Genomic DNA, 20,238 nt, shown 5'->3' on the forward strand with positions numbered 1-20,238 from the left:
GATTGAAAGATGCTATATAAATTCAAGACCTTCCATTAAATGTGAAGGTTTTATTCCCTGAATTTCTCCTCCTTGGGCAGTCACAGGCCCTCAGGATCAAGCGTGACTTACTTCACTCTGGTTCTGAGATGACTGTTGTGGGACTCCCTATGAAGAAGGTGGTACATGTGAAATGAGAACAGTGGTGCAGCTAGCGGAGCCGGCACCTCCCAGTGCTGGAGACCAATGTTCTGTACTGACCTTGGATGCTGTCTGTGTGGAGTTTGCACATTCTTGCTGTGACTGCATAGGTTTTCTCTGGGTGCTCTGGTTTCCTCCCACGTCCCAAGATATGCCAGTTGGTAGGTTAATTGGACAATGTAAATGGCCCCTGGTATGTAGGTGAGTGGTAGAATCTGGCTAGAGTTGATGAGAACATGGGGAAGAATAGAAAATGTAGGATTAGTGTATGTGTGTGTGTGTGTGTGGTTGATGGTGGGTGTGGACTCAGTGGGCCGGAGGGGTTGTTTTCATGCTGTATCCTTCTGTGACTCTATGAAATGTAGACTCGTCCACAGATGGGGGCAGATAGTGGCTGGTGGGAAGGTTGGGTGGGTGCTTTTTGAGGTAGTCTGCTCCTTCTGCTGCTTATGCACGACCTCTGTGCGTTCCTGATGCATGGACTTGAGGTTGTCAATATCATCCCACATGCTCTTTCTCCATTTTGAGCAGTCGTGAGCTGGAGATTCCCTGTTTAATTTCTTCAGCAGGGCTTAGAGGACATCCTTGAATCTTTTCCTTGGTCAGCCTGGTTATCTTTCCCATGATAGAATTTGCAATAGATTGTCTATTTCAGGAGTCCAGTATCAGCTGTATAAATGATGTAGCTTGCCCAACGTAGCCAACTATGTGTCATTCTGGCCTCAGTTCTGAGGGACCTTGGCTTGGGAGAGGACACTGGCATTGGTCAGCTTGTTCTTCCAGTGAATTTGGAGGATTTTTCAGAGATGGTACTGGTGGTATTTTTCCATTGCCTAACGGTGCCTGCTGTAGTTCGTCCAGGTCTCTGAAGCAGGTAGGAGGATAGGGATTGCTGCTGCCTGGCAGACCGTGCATTTTGTGCAAGGTCTCAGGTCTTTGTCTTTAAATACCTTTTTTCCTCATTTGATCAAAGGCAGTGCTGGCATGTTGAAGGCAATGGTCTTCCATCACTGATGTCTGCCTGCACCAAAAGGTGACTCCCAAAATATCGGAAGTCGACCACATTTTTCAGGGTCTCACCATGAACCTGCATTTTCGGAGGGTACTGTGCTGCAGTGGGGCGGATTGGTAGTGGTCCCTTGTTTAGTGGATGTTGATGGATGGCCCATCCTCTCATTCACTTCAGTGAAAGCGTTGACAATGTTTTGGTCCTCCGCCTCTGACGGATGCAATTGTCACCTGCATACTGCAGCTTGACTACAGAGGTTTAGATAATCTGGGTTCCGGAGTGTTATCACTGTAGGACTGAACAGCTTCCTATTAGTTCTGAAGGTTAACCACTGGTAGTTCGTTGGAAGTGAGAAACAACATTGCAGCAAGAAAGATTGTCCTAACACTTCATGATGCAGCCTTGTTTGACAGGTCTTCATCTAGAATGGTTCTATTGTAGACTCGGTGGTTAATATCTCTGGTATGCATGAAAACAGTGAATAGGGATCACATGCCATCTGGGCTGCTGTGCTATTATTTTTTTCAGAATGAAGCAACTGGCCTGTACTCCCATTTGGAGGGAATCCCAAAGGCTTTGTTACCTGGAGTCGGTGGGAAGAAGATCCTGGATTTCTGGTGGGAAGTTGTGAATATGTGAGTGCATTATTCCTACTTCTACCTGGAAGAGCTGCATTTTTGTTAATTTTTCAAATTTATATCTGGTGGGAATAAGTTATCTGGGCAAGGATAAGCAAATCTAGGAGATGACTTGAAAGCAGTGGATAGTGAGGAGGTGAGCTGTGGATGTGCACTGAGGAGATGATGTAAACTGTCCTCATGAATGCATTCAATTACAGAATGAATATGATTGTGTAGGAACCAAGGTCTGTAGAGTGACTGATATCAGGACAAGCTGCACGTTTTTATTGAAGACAATGTGACAAGGCTAAGGGGCCACAGATTTAAAATTTTAGGCAAAAGTTACACAGGGGAAGGAGAAGGGAAAACAAATTACTGAGTGAGTAGTTATGATCTAGAACTCATTGCCTGTTGAGGCCATGAATATATTAGACTTTGGAGAGCTTCCAAATGCAGTGTGAGGGATTGTTGTGTCTTCGTTTTCACAGAGACTTGGCTTAATCAGAACATTACGGACGCCGTGATTCAACTGGAGGGGTTAATACTTCATAGAGCAGACAGAGTAGCTTCGCTATCTGGTAAGCTCAGGGAGATGGCCTGGCTGTTTATATCAATAAATTGTGGTGCCAAGATGCCGAGGTGGTTTCTACACTCTGTTCACCACATGAAGAGCTCTTGACTGTGAAATGCCGACCCTTCTACTTGCCGCGGGAGTTGACGGTGATTATTATAGTGGCAGTTTATGTACCACCGAGTGCCAACATGAAGGAGGCTATGAATGAGCTCTACAACAATATCAGCGTGCAGCAGATGGCTCACCCTGATGCTTTCTTTATAGCAGCTGGAGATTTCAACCAGGCAAGCCTTAAGTCTGTTTTGCCAAAATTTTATCAGCATGTGAACTTTGCAACTCGGGGCAATAACACATTAGACCTGGGGTATACAAACATCAAAAACAGAGTAGCCCCCCTTCCCCATATTGGTAACTCTGACCACCTAGCTGTCATGCTCACACCTGCATATAGACCTAGGGTGAAACAAGACAAGCCGGTGGTCAGAGAAGTTAAAATATGGCCACAGGAAGCAATTTCAGCATTGCAAGACTGTTTTGAAAATACACAGTGGGATATCTTTAAAGAGGCAGCAACATCTGACAATGTCATTGACTTGCAGGAATACACAGAGACCGTCATTGGCGACATCAATAAATGCATAGATGACGTGACTGTGGTCAAAACCATCCAGATGCCTGCCAAGCAGAAACCTTGGTTGACTGGGGAAGTCTGTTCACTGCTGAGAGCCCATAATGCTGCATTTGAATCTGGGGACATTGCTGCTTATAGATTGGCAAGGAAAAACTTGTCCCGGGGGATCAGGGAGGCGAAGAGGCTGTGTGGACAGAAACTTAACAGCCACTTCACGAACAATAAAGACACACGTCGTTTGTGGCAGGGATTTCAAACAATCACTGACTGCAAGCACCACCACCATCCCCCCACCACCCCCTCCTCCCCCCCACTGCGGATATGTCACAATGATCCCTTTTTACCAGATAAACTTAATGTCTTTTATGCACGTTTTGAGGCAAATAACACCGTTCAGACACAGATGCTTCCACCATCATCAGGAGACCAGGTACTTCAGCTGTCTGCAGCTGGAGTGAGAAAGGCCTTCGCCAGCGTCAATCCATGGAAAGCTGCGGGGCCGGACAACATTCCTGGACGTGTTTTAAAGGATTGTGCAGAGCAGCTGAAGGATGTCTTTGCAGACATCTTTAATATCTCGCTCAGCCAGGCAGTGGCGCCCGCCTGCCTCACAAGTGCCCTCATTATTCCTGTCCCTAAAAAGTCAAGCCCAGCCTGCCTGAATAACTTCCGCCCTGTGGCCCTTACACCAATAATAATGAAATGCTTTGAGCGATTGGTCATGCAGCATATTAAGACCTGTTTACCTGCAAACTTAGATCCCCTACAGTTTGCATATAGAGTCAGTCCATCCACAGAGGATACAACCTCCACTTTGCTCCACCTCACACTGTCACATCTGGAGGGGAAGAATACATACGCCAGGATCCTCTTCATCGACTTCAGCTCAGCATTTAACACGATCATTCCACAACAGCTGGTGGAAAAGCTGAGGCTGTTAGAGGTGGACACTGGCATTCGCAATTGGGTCCTCAATTTCTTGACGCAGCAGCAGCAGATAGTTAGAGTTGGCAGTCATACATCAGGAACCATCTCAGTGAGCACAGGCTCAACTCAAGGCTGCGTCCTGAACCCTTTACTGTTTAGCCTGCTCACACACTACTGCATTGCTAGATTCAGCACCAACTACATCATTAAGTTCGCTGATGACACAACAGTGGTGGGTCTCGTCAGTGACAATGATGAGTCTGCATATAGGATGGAGGTGGGGCAGCTAACAGTGTGGTGCGGATTCCACAATCTCACCCTCAATGTGGACGAAACAAAGGAGATGGTGATTGATTTCAGGAGGGCTAGCAAGCATGATCATACACCACTGACTATTGATGGTGCTGCTGTGGACAGGGTCAGCAACATTAAGTTCCTGGGGGTTCACCTAACGGATGATCTGACCTCCACTATTAATACTGCAGCCATCGTTAAAAAAGCCCAGCAGTGGCTTTACCCCCTCCGGAGGCTCAGAAAGGCAGGCCTCCCTATCCCACACCTCATCACTTTTTACAGGGGCACCATTGAAAGCATCCTGACCTACTGCCTCACCTCCTGGTTTGGTAGCTGCAAGGCCTACGAACAACAGCAGCTTAATAGGATGGTGAAGACAGCTAGCAGGATCATTGGTGTCCCTCTCCCTTTTTGATGGAGATCTATCAGCAACGCTGCGTTCGCAGAGCTACATCCATCATTAAGGACTTTCATCACCCTTCTCACGACCTGTTTTCCCTCCTGCCATTGGGGAAGAGGTATAGGAGCATCTGCTCTAGATCTAGTAGGATGCTGAATAGTTTTTTCCCACAAGCAGCCAGGATCATAAATGGACTGTGTCCCCTTGCACTTCCACCGACAAGCTCTCCCTCCACACACACGTACACACTCACATCAGTACAGAAACAGTTTGATAGTTAGTTACCTGATACGTTGAACTTCATCTCGAACTGAATAAGCACTTGTTAATACATAAACACACTTTAACAGATATGAATATGTGGTGTTGATATGTTTTTAGTTTTGTTTTAGAGATGTTTTTATAGACTATTTTAGACATTTATTACTGTTCTTTTTGTTGCACTGATATGAGCTGGTGAGAAACAGTATTTTGTTTTTTTTGTGTATGTAAATACTAAAAGAAATAACAATAAAGTAAATCTTGAATCTCGAAAACTGAATCAATCAGTTCCTTAAAAAGGGAATAATTTCCTGGACTATGAGATTAACGGAACTACACTATTAGGACCCAATGGTCTGAAAGGGCTCTCTTTGTGCCTTAGTAATGCTAGGATTCGGTTTGCAGGGATGTTTAACTGGCTGCCTTCCATGTTGGCTCTGGCTGAGTGGCCATCTCTGTCACCTCTGAGTCAGGTGTTTGTGTTTTTTGACTGCCTGCCAGAGATTTGAGTGTAAAATCTGGGCAGGAATTCCAATACACAATGGGGGAAATGCTGTACTCTCAAGATGACAATTTTCAGATGAGATGCAAGCGAAAAGAAATCCCATGGCACTGTTTTGGACAAGAATGCCCCCTGATGCCATGACCCATGCTTATGCTTCAAGTTGCGTCATTAAATCATGTATCCTGTTGTTTTTATGGGATCTTGATCTGTAGAAGCTAGCTGCCATGTTTTCCACACTACAATAGTAATTACTTTTCAAAAAATATATAAAACATTTTTGATGTTGAATGTTGTGAAAGCTTTTAAAGCAAATGCCTTCTTCCTATGTGCCTTCATCTATGAAATTGGTTTTGCTTTGCATACATAATATATTTTCTCTGTTTGTTTGCAGGCGCCACCTCTTCAGTGAAGTCTACCTTGTCACAAATGCAGACAAGTAAGTGTATCTGTTTAGTTGCTCAGATCATTGGTGAAGTAGTGTAAAGTCAAGCAAAGTGAAATACTGCTTGTGCTGTAAATCCAAAAGCAGGAAATGTTGGAAACTAGAGACACAAAAAATTTTGCAGATGCTGGAATCTGGAGCAAAACACAAAAAGTGCTGGATGAACTCAGCAGGTCAGGCAGCATCCATGGAGGGAAATGGACAGTTTGACGTTTCGGGCCGAGACCTTTCATCAGGACTTTAAAGAAAGAGGGCAGAAGCCAGAATAAGAAGGTGGGGGGAGGGCGAGGAGCACATGCTGGCAGGGGATAGGTGAGTCCAGGTGATGGGCGACGCAGGCAGGGGGTCAGGTAGCATCCCCTCAAGCAGGGGAAAGTATTCAGGGGGCCAGGTAGCATCAGTAGAGAGTGGAAAACAGGCTTGGTTATTAGAGGAAGATAAATGGTTTTAGCTAAATAAAGAATCAGGGAAAGGGGGGTGGGGCTCAAAATGAATAAAATGGAAATTTCTGAGGCAGGACAAGTAAATGGCTGGGATCTACTTCACATGTTTCAGAGGTATGTACTAGTTGAACAAAAGACAGTGAATTGTAGACTGGAATCTAGTTGGAGGGATGCTGTAGGTTGTCAGACATGGGAGTGAGTTACTGGCTAGAATTCTAACTGAGGGCTCTGATTCATATTTTATTTCATGGAGTGTGGCAGGATCACACTTTTTAGTCCAATTCCAATTGCTATTAGGAAAGTGTTGATCTGCTGCCAGAAGTTCTGCAGTCCCAATGGTGAAGGGACGAACATAACACTATAAGGAAGGGAATTCCAATATTTTAACCCAGTGATAATGAGGGAATGTTAGTGAGAGAAGGTTGCATTCTCATGCCCATTTTAACTTTTGCCTTCCAGGTAATAGTCATGGATTTGTAATGTGCTGCTGAAAAAAATTAGGCACATTACCACAGTGCATTATGTAGATGTGTAGTCACAGTACTCCAGGGCTACTTACCTTGCCTGGGTTGGTGATGATGTCGGAGCTGCACTCATCCACACAAGTGAGGATATTCCATCACTGTTATGGCTTGTAGTTGGTGGAAGGGCAAAGGACAGACAGAAGCTGAGTTATTCACCAGGAGCCAGATCCATCTTTTATGTAGAATATATGTAGAATAATTGACACAGAAGTGTGGTACAAGTGGAATCCAATGAAGGCAGTGGGTGGATTTAGTACAGAATAACTAGAAGCAAGTGAGTTTTTGGGAGGTTAAATAGGAGGGGAGGTTTGGCCTGGTGCATTGTAATGGAGCTAATATAATCCTGCTGAGCAACTTTGGAATTAACTGTTGCCTTTTCATCTTCAGATACAAGTACTATGAACGATGGGCAACTGCCAATGACTTCCCAACAGAAAACATTATTAATGATGGTTCAACCACCAGTAAAACACAGTTAGGTGCTGTGGCTGACTTTGAGCTGGTGGCCAGGAGCAAGAAGTTCAGTGATGATGTCATGGTGGTATGTCTTGCTTAGTTGATAACCATTTGATGCTGTGCGTTCATCCTTGAAACACTCTATCATCGCAAGCTTTGTATTTCCAGGTTGCTGGGGATATGCTGTGTGAAGACCTAAACTTTGATATCGCTGAGGTCCTCAAGTTCTTCAAGTTTAAGGTTAGGTGGGAACTCCAGGTCCTCGTTTTCACACCGTGTTTAATTGGTTCAAAAAAAATTCTATTGGCATAACTTAAAGAATCTTAGGGAAAAGTGTTGGAAGTTTTCGTTTCAGGTCCTTACAAACCCCAACATACGTACAGCCCATATGTATGAACAAATGTTCGGGATAGATTTGTCACCTGCTGCAGGTATCTTTTACTGTATAAGATCTCAGTTCGCGGCTGCGTTTTCGACTTGCGAACTGTTCAGGTTACAAACAGCTCACAGAAACGGAACCCATACCCTGGGGAGGACCTGTAGTTGCCTGAAAAGACCTGATAATTTTTTGGGAACCGTCATTGCTGGCAAAGTCAGCATTTATTGCTCGCTAATTGTCCTTGAGAAGGTGGTGGAGAGCTGCCTTGAACCGCTGCAGTCCTTCTGGTAAAGCTAATCCCACAGTGCTGTAGGAGAGAAGGTTCCAGGATTTGCAGCCAGCAACAATGAAGGACTGGCGATAGCTTCCCAAAACAAGACAATCTGTGACTTGGAAGGGACCCTGAGGTGATGGTGTCTGCATGCATCTGCTTCCTCCTTTGGAGTAGAAGTTGTAAGTTTTGAAGTAAGGCCAGGTGAATAACTGCATTGTATTTTGTAAATGATACCCACTGCAGCCACTGTGCAGTGGCAGTGGAGAGCATGTTTAGGATAGTGGATAGGATATCAATCCAGTGAGCTGCTTTCTCATAGACAGACGGATACAGCAAGGCCTTCAGCCTCTGAGTCCACACCAACTATTAAGCACCCATTTTTATACTAATGCTACCCTGACCCATTTTATTCTCACCACATCCCCATCAATTCCCCCCTCCCCCCAGATACGACTATTTATCTACACACTAGGGACAATTTGTGAGAGGAAATGGGAACACTCGAAAGAAACCCATGTGGTTCTGGGGAGAATGCACCAACAGACAGCATGGGACCTAGAATTGAACCTGGGTCACTTGAGCCATGAGGCAGCAGCTCCACCAGCTGTGCCACTGTGCCACCCCTTGTCCTGTATGGTGTTGAGCTTCTTGAGAGTTGTTGGAGCTGCACTTTTCCAAGCAAGTGGACAGTATGGCTTCGTACTGCTGATGTGTTTTGTAGATGATGGAAAGGCTTCAGGGGGCTGCAGCAAACTTGTGAGCAATCAGTATGATTTGCCAATGATAACCACTATGCTTCTGTGTTGGCTGACAGAAGGGTGAGCTGGCCATTTACTATGAGATGGAAGAAGGAGAGAAGACTGAATCTAGGGGAATAGTTGAGGTGTGTCCCCATACACACAGGTAGGTTGCTGATTGAAAGGGGTGAGTTATTTGCTGTGCCGTACGTGAATTGAATCATAGAATGACAGAAGGGTGCAGATTCAAAGGATCCAACCTGCCTGTTATGCCTTGTGTTTTGAAAGGCAATTAATGACCTCTCCCATTAGCCAAACCAGTTTTCCTCCTTCAAGTATTTATATAGTTTGCTTTTGAATGTCAGTTTGGCGTCTGCTTTCTATGCTCCCACAGGCAATGTGTTGCAGATCACAGCAATTCCTTGCATAACAGAAGTTCCCCTCTTTTTTAGTCCTTTTGCCAATTAACTTGAAATTTGTGCCCTCTGGTTACCAGTTTCTCAGCCACTGACCACCTTACTTATTCTATCAAAATCATTCAATACTTTGAACTTTTATTAAAGAGAAAAATTCCAGCAACTGCAACATTACATTTATACAGCACTTTTATCCTGAAATACCTTGGAAGAAAAATCAACACTGAGCCTTGGATGGATAATTGAAGGCTTGGTGGATTTAGGGAATTAAAGCAGAGAGCTAGAGGGGTGAAAACTTGGGGAGGAAATGCCAGAGCCCAGGTTTAATTCGGCTGAATGCTTGGTTACCAGTAACTGAGTGAATACAATTGGAGTGGTCAGGATTGGAGGAGCGAAGATTATGGTAAATAGAAGAGGCAAAGCCAAATGCATCTAGAAAATAAGGCTCTTTAAATTGATGCATTACTAGCCTGAGGGCTAATGTAGATCAGTGAACATGGACGTTGTTAGTGCAAATGGATGATTGAAGAATCACACGGGACTTGGGTCCGTTTCAAGCACCAGAGGTTTATTACACACGTATATATTATATCCGGTGAGGACAGAGTCACCAAAAATCTCGGATGACCTCTCCACAGAACAAAGGGAAAATTCCATAATCATACATATTTCCAGTTCGTCTGAGTTTACTTCAAACTGATAATATTAACAACTGTTTACAACACATACCTTATTAGACACCTGGTTGCATTTGTATAAGGGAGTAGTTTAACTATCTTGTGGACAGATGATTGACAGCTCTGGGTAGTGCCATGATGCTTACCAGACACCCTATTCACTGTCTCTTAGCCAGAACAATGGCCCCAGTGTTCAGTGACCTTTTGAGTAGCCAGCTCGAACTGCCTCAGTACTGATAAGCAGAGGGGCTATTTGTCAGTTCTGTCTATCAGACCACAGAAATGGAATGTCGTTAAGTCCCGTATTACCAAGTCAGTTCTTCATTTTGTAACGTCGTATGTGACTACTCCCATTTTGTAACCTTTCTATTTATCCATGCTTACATTTGCAATGCTGCCATTTCTAACAGGGTGAAAGGTATATTGTGATTTGGGATGATTTGGGTTATTCAGCTGAAGTTTCGCATGCTGATGTAATTCCAGTAAATCTCTTCTATCTTTACTGCCCTTTCTAGTGCATGGTGGGCAGAACAGGATACAGTCCAGAGAAGTATGTGCAATTCAGAATTGTTCATTTCAGTGGAGAACTGTTACCTGCAAGAGATAAATAGAAGTATTGACTCCTTGCGGATTGAGATTTCTCAAGAATGTTTTAATACTTTGGTAAAGCAGACATCCAAAGATACCATGATTGCTTCTGGATTTGGACCTTGCAGAAGTTTATGGGCCTAAATTCAGAGTATTCCCTGATAAGCCTAGGCAGCTTTTTGTCACTGATTGAAATCCCCGTTGAACTCATTGATGTGTAAATACAAGTGTAAGAAAGGCAGGTGAGAGAAAATGGGGAACTACAGACCAAGTTATCAGTAGCAGGGAAAATGCTCGAATCAGTTACCAAGGAAATAGCAGCAGGATGCTTGGGAAGTAATAATAGGCTTGGATAGAGGCAACATGAATTTATGAAAGGAAAAAAATGTGCTTGACAAATCTATTACTGTTTTTAAGGTTGTAATTAGATAAGGGAGTATCTGGATATGGAGTATTTTGACTTTCAGGTGGTCTTTAAAAAGGCACCACACAAGAGGTTATTAAACTAGACCACGTGATCGGTATAGTGTACTGGCATGGATTGAGTATCAGTTAATGGAGTAGGAATAAAGGAAACTTCTTTGAGTTGGGAGACTATGACAAGTAGGTGCCATAAGGATTGATACACAAAGCTAGATGCCAGTGTTGGTTGTGAGGAGGATGTAGAAAGGCTTCAAGGGATGTTAGGCTGTTAAGTGGGTGAGAACATGGCGGGTGGAATATAATGTGGAGAAATGTAAGGTAGGAAGACAGTAGAAAAGTGAAGTATTTGTAAATGCTGACAGATTGAAAGATGTTGGTGTTTATTGGGTGCCCTTGTATGTGAATCATTAAAGTTAACTTGCAGGTACACCAAGTAATTAAGGCGTCGATATATTGGTGTTTAATACAGGAGGATTTGAATGCAAGAGTAAAGCGTTACTACCTGGAAAGTATACCTGTGACTGAGGGACTGCAATGAAATGTTGCTGCAATTATCTGCAGGATGGGGGTTTTGTCCATTTGGAAGAGATTGAGCAGATTTGGCCTATATCAATAGAGTTTAAATGAGAGGTGATCTCATTGAAACATAAATTCTTATGAAACTTGACAGGGCAGATGCTGAGATAATATTTCTAGCTGGTTGTCTAGGATTAGGTGTCACAGACTCAAAATTAGGAGTTGGCCATTGAGGACTGAGAGGAGAAGAAATTTTTTCAGTAATGAATTTTTGGAATTTTCAAACCAATAGCTGTTGAAGCTGAGTCAATAAGTATATTCAAGATAGAGGTCAATAGACTTTTGGATAGTAAGAGAATCTAGAGAGGTGGGTTTAGTGCAGGAAAGTAGCGCTGAGGTAAAAGATGTTATTGAATAGGCACAAGGGTCAGTGGTTTGTTTCTGCTTCTGATGTGTACAGATCTAATGGCAAGTCCTATCTTACTAAAAGCTGCTCTCTGCTTTCAGAATCACCAAGTTTTATGAGAAACCCTCTGCAGGTGCCACAGAATCGAGACTCGCGAGTGTTGTCTTTTACTGTTTCCAGAGACAGACGCTTCCCACTCTCGGGGAGTATTTGAATGACCATCCACAGGTGAAGGATCGAGGTCTTGGGAAGTACATGGTGAGAAAAGCTTTTCACTTTTTAATTCCAAAGAGTGTCAGTACAAAAAGGACCACACACGCGATAAGGGAATAGTTCTGTCAAAGCTCAACATTAAGTTTTGGAACTTCAATAGTGACTGGAGATGCAGCATTGTCACACTATTTCACATGAGTTATCTTAACTGGGGACATTGAAAGTCTTGCACTAGAAGCCTTATTCCCTTTGTGTTTAGCATATTAAGAGGTGATGTAACCCTCTTGAAATGATGAATGGATTTAATATTAGTAGCTACCAAAATTCCTCTGGTGTGAGAATCGAGAACAAGGAAGAGTAATCTCAAATAAGAATTAGGCTATTCACTGGTAATGTAAGGAAGTACTTCCATGCACAAATGGGAGTAGAAAGATTGAATTATATTCCCAAGGGCTGTGGTTAATTAAAATGGATTTGAGATGGAAATTGGAAGGAGTCATATTCAAAATCTGAAGTGAAACGTTTACAAGACCGTGGGGAAATGGGACTATGAGGCTGTCTGGATTAATCCTCAAGGATTCAGTGGGCCAACTGGCCACCACCTATGCCGTCATGATTATATAATTCTGTTCTCTAACCATTCAAAGATCCAAGATGTAAAGAAAGATTGCCAAATACTCCAAGTATTTCAGCAAACATGGGGCAGGACAATGGTGCAGCCAGTAGAGACGCTGTCTTGCAGCTTCAGCGACCCAGCTCCAAACCAGTGCTGTCTGTGTGGAGTTTGCACCTTGTCCCTGTGACCTCATGGGTTTAGCCAGGGGTGCTCTGGTTTCCTCCTGCATCCCAAAAATGTGTGGGTTGATAGATATATTGATCACAATATATTGGCCCTTTTGTGTAGATGAGTGGTAGAGTCTTAGGGGGAGGGTAATTGATGGGAATGTGGGGAGAGTAAAATGAGTTTGGGGGAAGTTTAATGTCAAAGTGGATACTTGATGGTTGGAGTGAACTTAGTGGATCAAAGGACCAGTTTCTGTACTGTACCTCTTTATGATGCTATGCAATTGACCAACTAGAGAAATGAATTATCAGGGACTAAGCCAAGCTGGAAGAAAGGTGGGGTAGTGAATGTGAAGGGAAACTTGCTCTTTATTACTTTTTGAAAAGCTGACTGGTGAGGTGCACAAAATTGTAAATAGTATGGAAAGAGCATACTCAGATGAAATCTCGTACTGCAGTCTCTCACTTGTGCACTCATGGAGTAGAGCTGCAGACACAATAAACACAAAAACCTTTTACTCAAAAACAATTGGGTTTTGTAAGGATTTGCCAGATCAGTGGGATAAAATAAATCGAATGGTTTGCCTGAAATTTGATTTTGAGTGGAGGTTCAGGCAGTTAGGAACTGTCTAGTTTACTTAAAATCGTGCTGGGCCCAGTTGGAGAATGTGCTTTGATAGTATCTGATACTGTGTAATTTTTGTTATTTTTTGTAGGGAGTGAAAAAAAGATTTGTACTCGCCGAAATACTTTGAAGTCTGGTTATTGTTGCAAATGTACTTGCTAAGTTATGCAAAGTAAAATCCCAGAAACAGCAATGTGATACAAATCAGACAAATGATGTTAGTTGAGGAATGAATACCGGCTATGTCAGTACGAAGGAGCGAACTACTGCGACAGAATCTGATGTGTTGAAATGGGCTCATCCAAATGTCTCATACAGAAAGATGACTGCTCCAGTAGTACAGTGCTCCCACTGCGTGTGTCAGCCTAGATTTTGTGTTATCTTTCTGGGGTAGGACTTGAATCCTTTTTATTTGGAGCTGAGTGTGTTTCCCACCGTGCCAGTCCTGACTAGGTACTTGAATTACTGCTTTGACGTGATATGGTCTTGGATCATAAGAAGAGCCAATCTAAATGATAAGAGAGAAAGAAACCCATACTTGGGCTACTTTGTTATAGAACTTTGATGTTCCTTTGTGTACTTACAAAAGAACCAAACTGTTTCCTTATTATATGATGATTGAAACCTCATTATTCTTTCTTCAGGAGTGGCTCATCAACAAGGCAAATATCCCAGTGTTTGGAATGAAGTTGCCTACTGGATTCCAGCTCATTGGTCAAGTGGTAAGATAAGATATTTTTATTAGTCACATGTACATCGAAACACACAGTGAAATACATCTTTTGCGTAGAGTGTTCTTTGGGCAGCCGTCAAGTGTCGTCACGCTTCTGGCGCCGACATAGCATAAGCGATATGTCTTCCTAAGCCATATGTCTTCGGAATGTGGGAGGAAACCGGAGCACCCGCAGTCACGGGGAGAACGTACAAACTCCTTACAGAGAACAGCCGGCATTGAACCCAGGTTGCTGGCTCTGTAATAGTGTTACGCTAACTGCTACACTACTGTGAACAACATTTGCTTGGGTGCTTGTAGTTAAATTGTTAATTGCTGTCACTTATAGCAACGTAGTCAGTCCCCTAGTTTCCAAACTCTGTTCCTAACTTTACCCTGTTACATCAGCAAGTAGAACATTTAGGGAACACAGAATTAAACTACAGAAGATTAATGGCTGGCAATTCATCCTGGTCAGTAGCATCAAACATGCTATATTCAAAGGCAGAGTACAATGTGCTGATGCTTTTGTTCAGTGGAAGTGACCAGTGATGGATTTCTAGGCAGAACTGTCTGATTGTGGTGAATGATACAAAAGAGGAGGGAGGGGAATTTTGGACTGAATAACCGTATATGTTGGTAATCACTGTATTAAAAATCTTCTATAACCTAATCCCCCTTTTTATCTCTGTAATCATCTTGAACTCAATATCCCAGTGAAAACTCTACATCTCCGAATTCCTTTGCCTCTCCATTGGCATTTGTACCTTCAGCAGCCTAGGTACTAAATCCTGGTGCCCCCCCCCGAGCTCTCTGCCACTCTTGCCCCTTTTAAGATTTTTCTCAAAGCTCAGCTCCTTGAATCAGATTTTAGCCACCTTGCCTAACACCCACATGGCTAGATGTTAAATTTTGTCTGATAAAGGGCCCGTAAATGTCAGGATGTTTTGCTAAACTCTTGCTGCCCTAAGTTTCTGACAACTCTCAATATGTAAGCCTGAGGCAGAGGTTTGAAAACAACTACCTTATGTCAACAATTCCTGTCAGTGCAGCAACACAATGTTCTGTAGTTAGAGACATACTCAACAAGTGGGTTTGTTGAAAACACTTTAGAACGTAGAACAGTACAGCACAATACAGGCCCTTTGGCCCACAATGTTGTGCCAACCTTTAAACCTCGCCTCAGACTCTCTAACCCCTTCCTCCCACATATCCCTTTATTTTAAATTCCTCCATATGCCTATCTAGTAATCTCTCGAATTTGACCAATGTACCTGCCTTCTGCAGCACATTCCATGCTCCAACCACTATCTGGGTAAAAAATCTTCCTCTGATATCTCCCTTGAACTTCCCACCCATTACTTTAAAGCCATGCCCTCTTGTATTGAGGATTGGTGCCCTGGGAAAGAGGCGCTGGCTGTCCACTCTATCTATTCCTCTCAATATTTTGTACACCTCTATCATGTCTCCTCTCATCCTCCTCCTCTCCTAAGAATATAGCTCCCTTAGTCTTTGAAGCCTGGACATGTTTACCTCATTCCAAATTAAGGTCCCAAATATTTCTTTCTCCCTGATTTTCTTGATAGCAGGATTCCTAAAAGTTTGCAAATTTTGTCTCACTGGGAGGACCATTGTTTTTCCTTGATGTGGAGGACCAAGACTGGTGCACAGCCACGCTCCAGCACGGAGGCCTTAAGCTGTGGCAAAGCACAATCCAGAGTTCTCAGATCCAGAGTCATAAGTTTGAATATTTTAAAGTTTATTATTTTTTTGGGACCTGGGCTTCACAGACAAAGCTGGCATTCATTACCCATCTTGACTTGCTCTTGAGAAGATGATGATGAGCCACCTTCTTGAACCATTGTAGTCTTTCTAGTGAAGGTACTCTCATGATTGGTTTTGGGGAAGATATTCCAGGTTTTGGACCCAACAATGATTGAGTGTTGATATATTTCCAGGTCAGGATGGCGTGTGTTTTGGAGGAGAACATACATGTGGTATTCCTGTTCCCCTGAAGCCATTCTCTGTTGTGGTTGCAGGTTTGGAAAGTGATGTCTGAGTGGCTGAGGTGAATAACTGTGGAGTAGTTTGTCAATGGTGAAGACCGTAGCCATTGTGTGTCAGTGGTGGGTGGAATGAATATTTAGGGTGGTGGCCAGGGCACCAGTCAAGTGGGTTGCTTTGTCTTGATGACAAATTTGTGAGTGCTGTTGTAGCTGCATTCAACCAGGCAAATGCAGATATTCCCTCACACTCCTTGCTTGTGCTTTGTGGAAAGGCTTCAGGGTATAATGCAGTGAGTTACCCATGACAGGATTATCCAGCATCTGACCAGCACTGGTGGCCACCTTTAGAGTCATACAGCATGGATACAGGCCCTTCGGCCCAACGAGTCCATGCTGACCACCCATCTAGTCCCAATTTCCTGCGTTCAGCCCATATACCTCTAAGCCCCGCCCCTCCATGTACCTATCCAAGTGCTTCTTAAATGATACTATTGTACCTGCCTGTAGTATGAAAGGCCAGGGGTCAGATGACAGTGACAACACTACTGACCCCCATGGTCAGATGACAGCATTGCCTATCGGGTTGGAAGCTACACCACTGTCAATCAAGGGTCTGGCTCTGCCCCACCCATTAAAGAGCACACTTAAGGATTGGCTTGTAACTCACCTTTGTTCTTGACCCTGAATCATTGGCTTGTTTGAATTACCTGAGAGGGCTCCACCCAACTACAGCCCTATAAAAGATGATACAAGTGGGCAGCTCTTTCTGTTTTCCGATTGCTGCCGGGGTCGAGACCACAGGTGAGAGGGTGCACTTCCACAGGGGTCTCGGAGCATTCTAAGTAGATTCCCAGTAGCGTTTGTCCAGATTCAGGGGGTTCAGACAACGTATTTGTTCGTTTCCTGATTGTTTGTACTAGTTCGTTGCATGTGTATGTGTGTGTGAGCGTGTATGCACTTCACCCCTGTTGTGACTTCCCCCACGTTTCGCGATCACCCTAGTGTGAGTGTGCATTTGTTCCTTCACATTCTGTTCCCATGTTGGTTTTTGTAAATAAAGTCCTCCTTTTAAAGTACAAAGACTGTGTGTTCAGATACCTCTACCTTTAAGATCCCAAAAGAACCTTTCTCATAACACTGCCTCAACCACTTCCCTCTGGCAGCTCATTCCATAAACTCTCCACACTCTAGGTGAAAAAGCTGCCCCTCAGGTCCCTTTTAAATCTTTCCCCTCTCACCCTAAATTTTGGGTTCCCCCACCCTGAAGGAAAGACTGCTACCATCCCCTCATGATTTTATAAACCACCTATAAGATCACCCCTCATTCTCCTAAGCTGGAAGGAATAAAGACCTAGCCTGGCCAACCTCTCCCCTTAATTCAGGCCCTCTAGTCCTGGCAACATCCTCATAAATTTTTTCTGCGCTCTTTCTAGTTTAACCACATCTTTCCTATAACAGGGTGACCAAAACTATACACAGTACTCCAAGTGTGGCCTTACCAATGACTTGTACAACTGCAACATAATGTCCCAACTCCTATACTCAATGGCCTGACTGATGAAGGCTAGTGTGCTAAACTGTCTACCTGTGACGCTGCTTTCAACCACCTATGCACTTGTACTCCGAAGTCCCTCTGTTCCATTACACTCCCTAGTGCCCTACCATTCATGGTATAAGTCCTACACTGGTTTGACTCTCCAAAATGCATCACCTCAGACTTAATTGTATTGAAATCCATTTGCCACTCCTCAGCCCACTTCCCTAACCTTATTCATGCGTCTGGTCCAATTGAATTGGTCATTGGTGATGCCCAGGATACTGATGATGGGGAACTTGCTGATGGTGAATACAATCGAATAATGAGTGTAGCTGGTGTTGTGCCTGATGCACAACTATACTAGAGAAACCACTGACAACTGGTGAAAGATAATCTTAGCCTTATTCAAACACTTATTTGCAAAGACAAAGTACAAGCACTCGTGACTTGCACGGTATACCACCTGTCAAGACATGAGGTAATCAGTCTCAGACTTCTGGTTCCCTTGTTCTCTGAATCCCAGACTCTGGGCTCCTCCTCCTGAGTATTGGTCCTAGGTTCTCACACACTCTGAGCTTCAGGATTCGGTAAGGAGTTAAATCCCGTTTCCAAGACCCATCTCCCTCCTATCCTTTCTGTTCTCCTCAGTGAGATGATATCACATCGATAGTTCAATCTTGGTCCGACCCATTTCATCTATCTTCATCCCAACCACTGAACTATTGGATGTTGGGTTGCTATCACCATCTTCCACTTCACAACTGCAAGGTATCTTAGTTGTTTGTAGTGAGCCAATCAAGGATGCTGAAGCATAAGGTTGGTTTCTCCGCATGGTTCCGACAAGGACTTTATGTCTCAAAACAGGTTTTCTTTTTTTCCTGCTGGATGTGGATGTCATTGAGATGCCAACCTCAAAATGGCCGGTGTCTTTGTTTACATCTTATTTGCCCCTGGTTGTACTTTGCTAGACTGGTTTATTCTGTACAGGTCCTCCTCATATTACAAACGCCCAACTTATGTACAGCCCGTACATATGAATGAGCATTTGGGAGACCAGTGGGATGGATTTGTCGGCTGCTACAGGACTGCCGGCATGTCCTGCTGCCTGGGAACTTGGCTTGTGGCAATATCTGAATGGCGGAGTTAAACACCCTGGTTCAACTTCACGTTGCCCTTGATTGGTTTATGTTTTTATTTAAATATATTGCCAGACAGCCGCATTTCTGACTTGTGAACTGTTTGGCTTTAGGGTGCAGAGGAGGTTTACCAGGATGCTGCCTGGATGAGAGGGCATGTGCTATCAGGAGAGGCTGGACAAACTTGGGCTGTTTTCTCTGGAGCGGCGGAGGCTGAGGGGTGATCCGTTGGAAGTGTATAAAATGATGAGGGGCATAGATAGGGTGGACAAGCAATATCTTTTTCCCATTACTGAGTGATCCAATACCAGAGGGCATGTATTTAAGGTGAGGGGGGTAGGTTCAGAACAGACATGAGGAGTAAGTGTTTTACTCAGAGAGTGGTGGATGCCTGGAATGCATTGCCTGATAGGGTGGTGGAGGCAAATTCATTGGGGGCTTTTAAGGGGGGCTTTTAAGAGGGGCTTGGATGGGCACATGAATGAGAGGAAAATAGAGGGTTATGGGCATTCTGTAGGAGGAGGGAATAGCTATGTTGGCACAACTTTGAGGGCCGAAGGGCCTGTTCTGTGCTGTACTGTTCTGTGTTCTCTGGAATGGAGCCCTGTTGTAACTTGGGAAGGAACTGTAACTGAGTCATTATCAGTTTCTTACAGATAATTTCTTGGCATTCTCTGGGAACTTCATGGACTGTTACCCATTCTTGTATGTGATTGCCTCCAAATGTTTATTCAAACTGAAATCTGTCCATTATTCTGTTCTGCAATGGTTGTTATTGTTTGACTACCACACTGGTTAGACTCTCTCATTGGAGATGGTCATTGCCTGGCACTAGAGGTGAAGTAAGCAAGTACTCATCGGTTATACCAGTAAGAAAGTGGACATCGCAATCAGTGCAAATGGGTTAAAGCAGCAGCATCAGTGAAACGATCTTGCTGGAAACGTTCTACTTTCATGCCTGCCTAGCATTGTTGTGACATGTCTGATACTTGCTACTTATCAGCCCATAGCTTAATGTAGTCCAAGTCTTGTTACGTGCAGGCACAGACTGCTTCATTTGCTGAGGAGAGGTGAATGGAATTGAAAGTTGTGCAGTTGTCAGCAAACGTCTCTACTTCATCCAACCTGGCGGCGTGAACATTGTCTTCTCCAACTTCCGGTAACTGCTCCCCTTCTGTCCCTTTTCTCTCTTCTCTCTCCTCCTGATCTACCTGACCCCCATCAACATAACTTTCCCTTCCTCCACCCTCTCCATCTGCCCACCACCCACACACACCTCACACTGGTTCTCCTCCCCACCTCCCTCCATTTATTCCATGCTTCATTTTCCTTTCTTAACAGATTCCATCATCTTCAGCCCTTTGTCACTTCCATCCATCACCTCCCAGTTTTTGACACCATTTTCGCTCCCCCCACTTGTCTATCACCCCCCTCACCTGGATCCACCTATTACCTGCCAGCTCCTGCTCCATCCCTTCCCTCCACATTCTTGCTCTGGCTATCTCTCCTCTATCTTTCAGCCAAGATGAAGGGTCTCAACCCAA

General features: G+C 43.9%; 1 protein-coding gene across 3 annotated transcripts in view; it reads left to right on the plus strand.

Annotated features, from left to right (window-relative positions):
* The window catches only part of gkup (glucuronokinase with putative uridyl pyrophosphorylase), a 49,247-nt gene that overhangs the window by 4,902 nt on the left and 24,107 nt on the right, over positions 1 to 20,238 (plus strand). The window contains exons 2-8 of one of the 3 annotated variants that reach the window (XM_052039935.1): positions 1,718 to 1,824; positions 5,793 to 5,837; positions 7,198 to 7,351; positions 7,435 to 7,506; positions 8,734 to 8,822; positions 11,784 to 11,940; positions 13,948 to 14,025. In XM_052039935.1, coding sequence (XP_051895895.1) covers positions 1,718 to 1,824; positions 5,793 to 5,837; positions 7,198 to 7,351; positions 7,435 to 7,506; positions 8,734 to 8,822; positions 11,784 to 11,940; positions 13,948 to 14,025 — 702 coding nt within the window. The remainder of the gene's footprint in view (positions 1 to 1,717; positions 1,825 to 5,792; positions 5,838 to 7,197; positions 7,352 to 7,434; positions 7,507 to 8,733; positions 8,823 to 11,783; positions 11,941 to 13,947; positions 14,026 to 20,238) is intronic. The other 2 variants (XM_052039936.1, XM_052039937.1) reach the window with 2 other exon arrangements.

Source organism: Pristis pectinata, chromosome 27, assembly GCF_009764475.1.
Source record: "Pristis pectinata isolate sPriPec2 chromosome 27, sPriPec2.1.pri, whole genome shotgun sequence".
NCBI lineage: Eukaryota > Metazoa > Chordata > Chondrichthyes > Rhinopristiformes > Pristidae > Pristis > Pristis pectinata.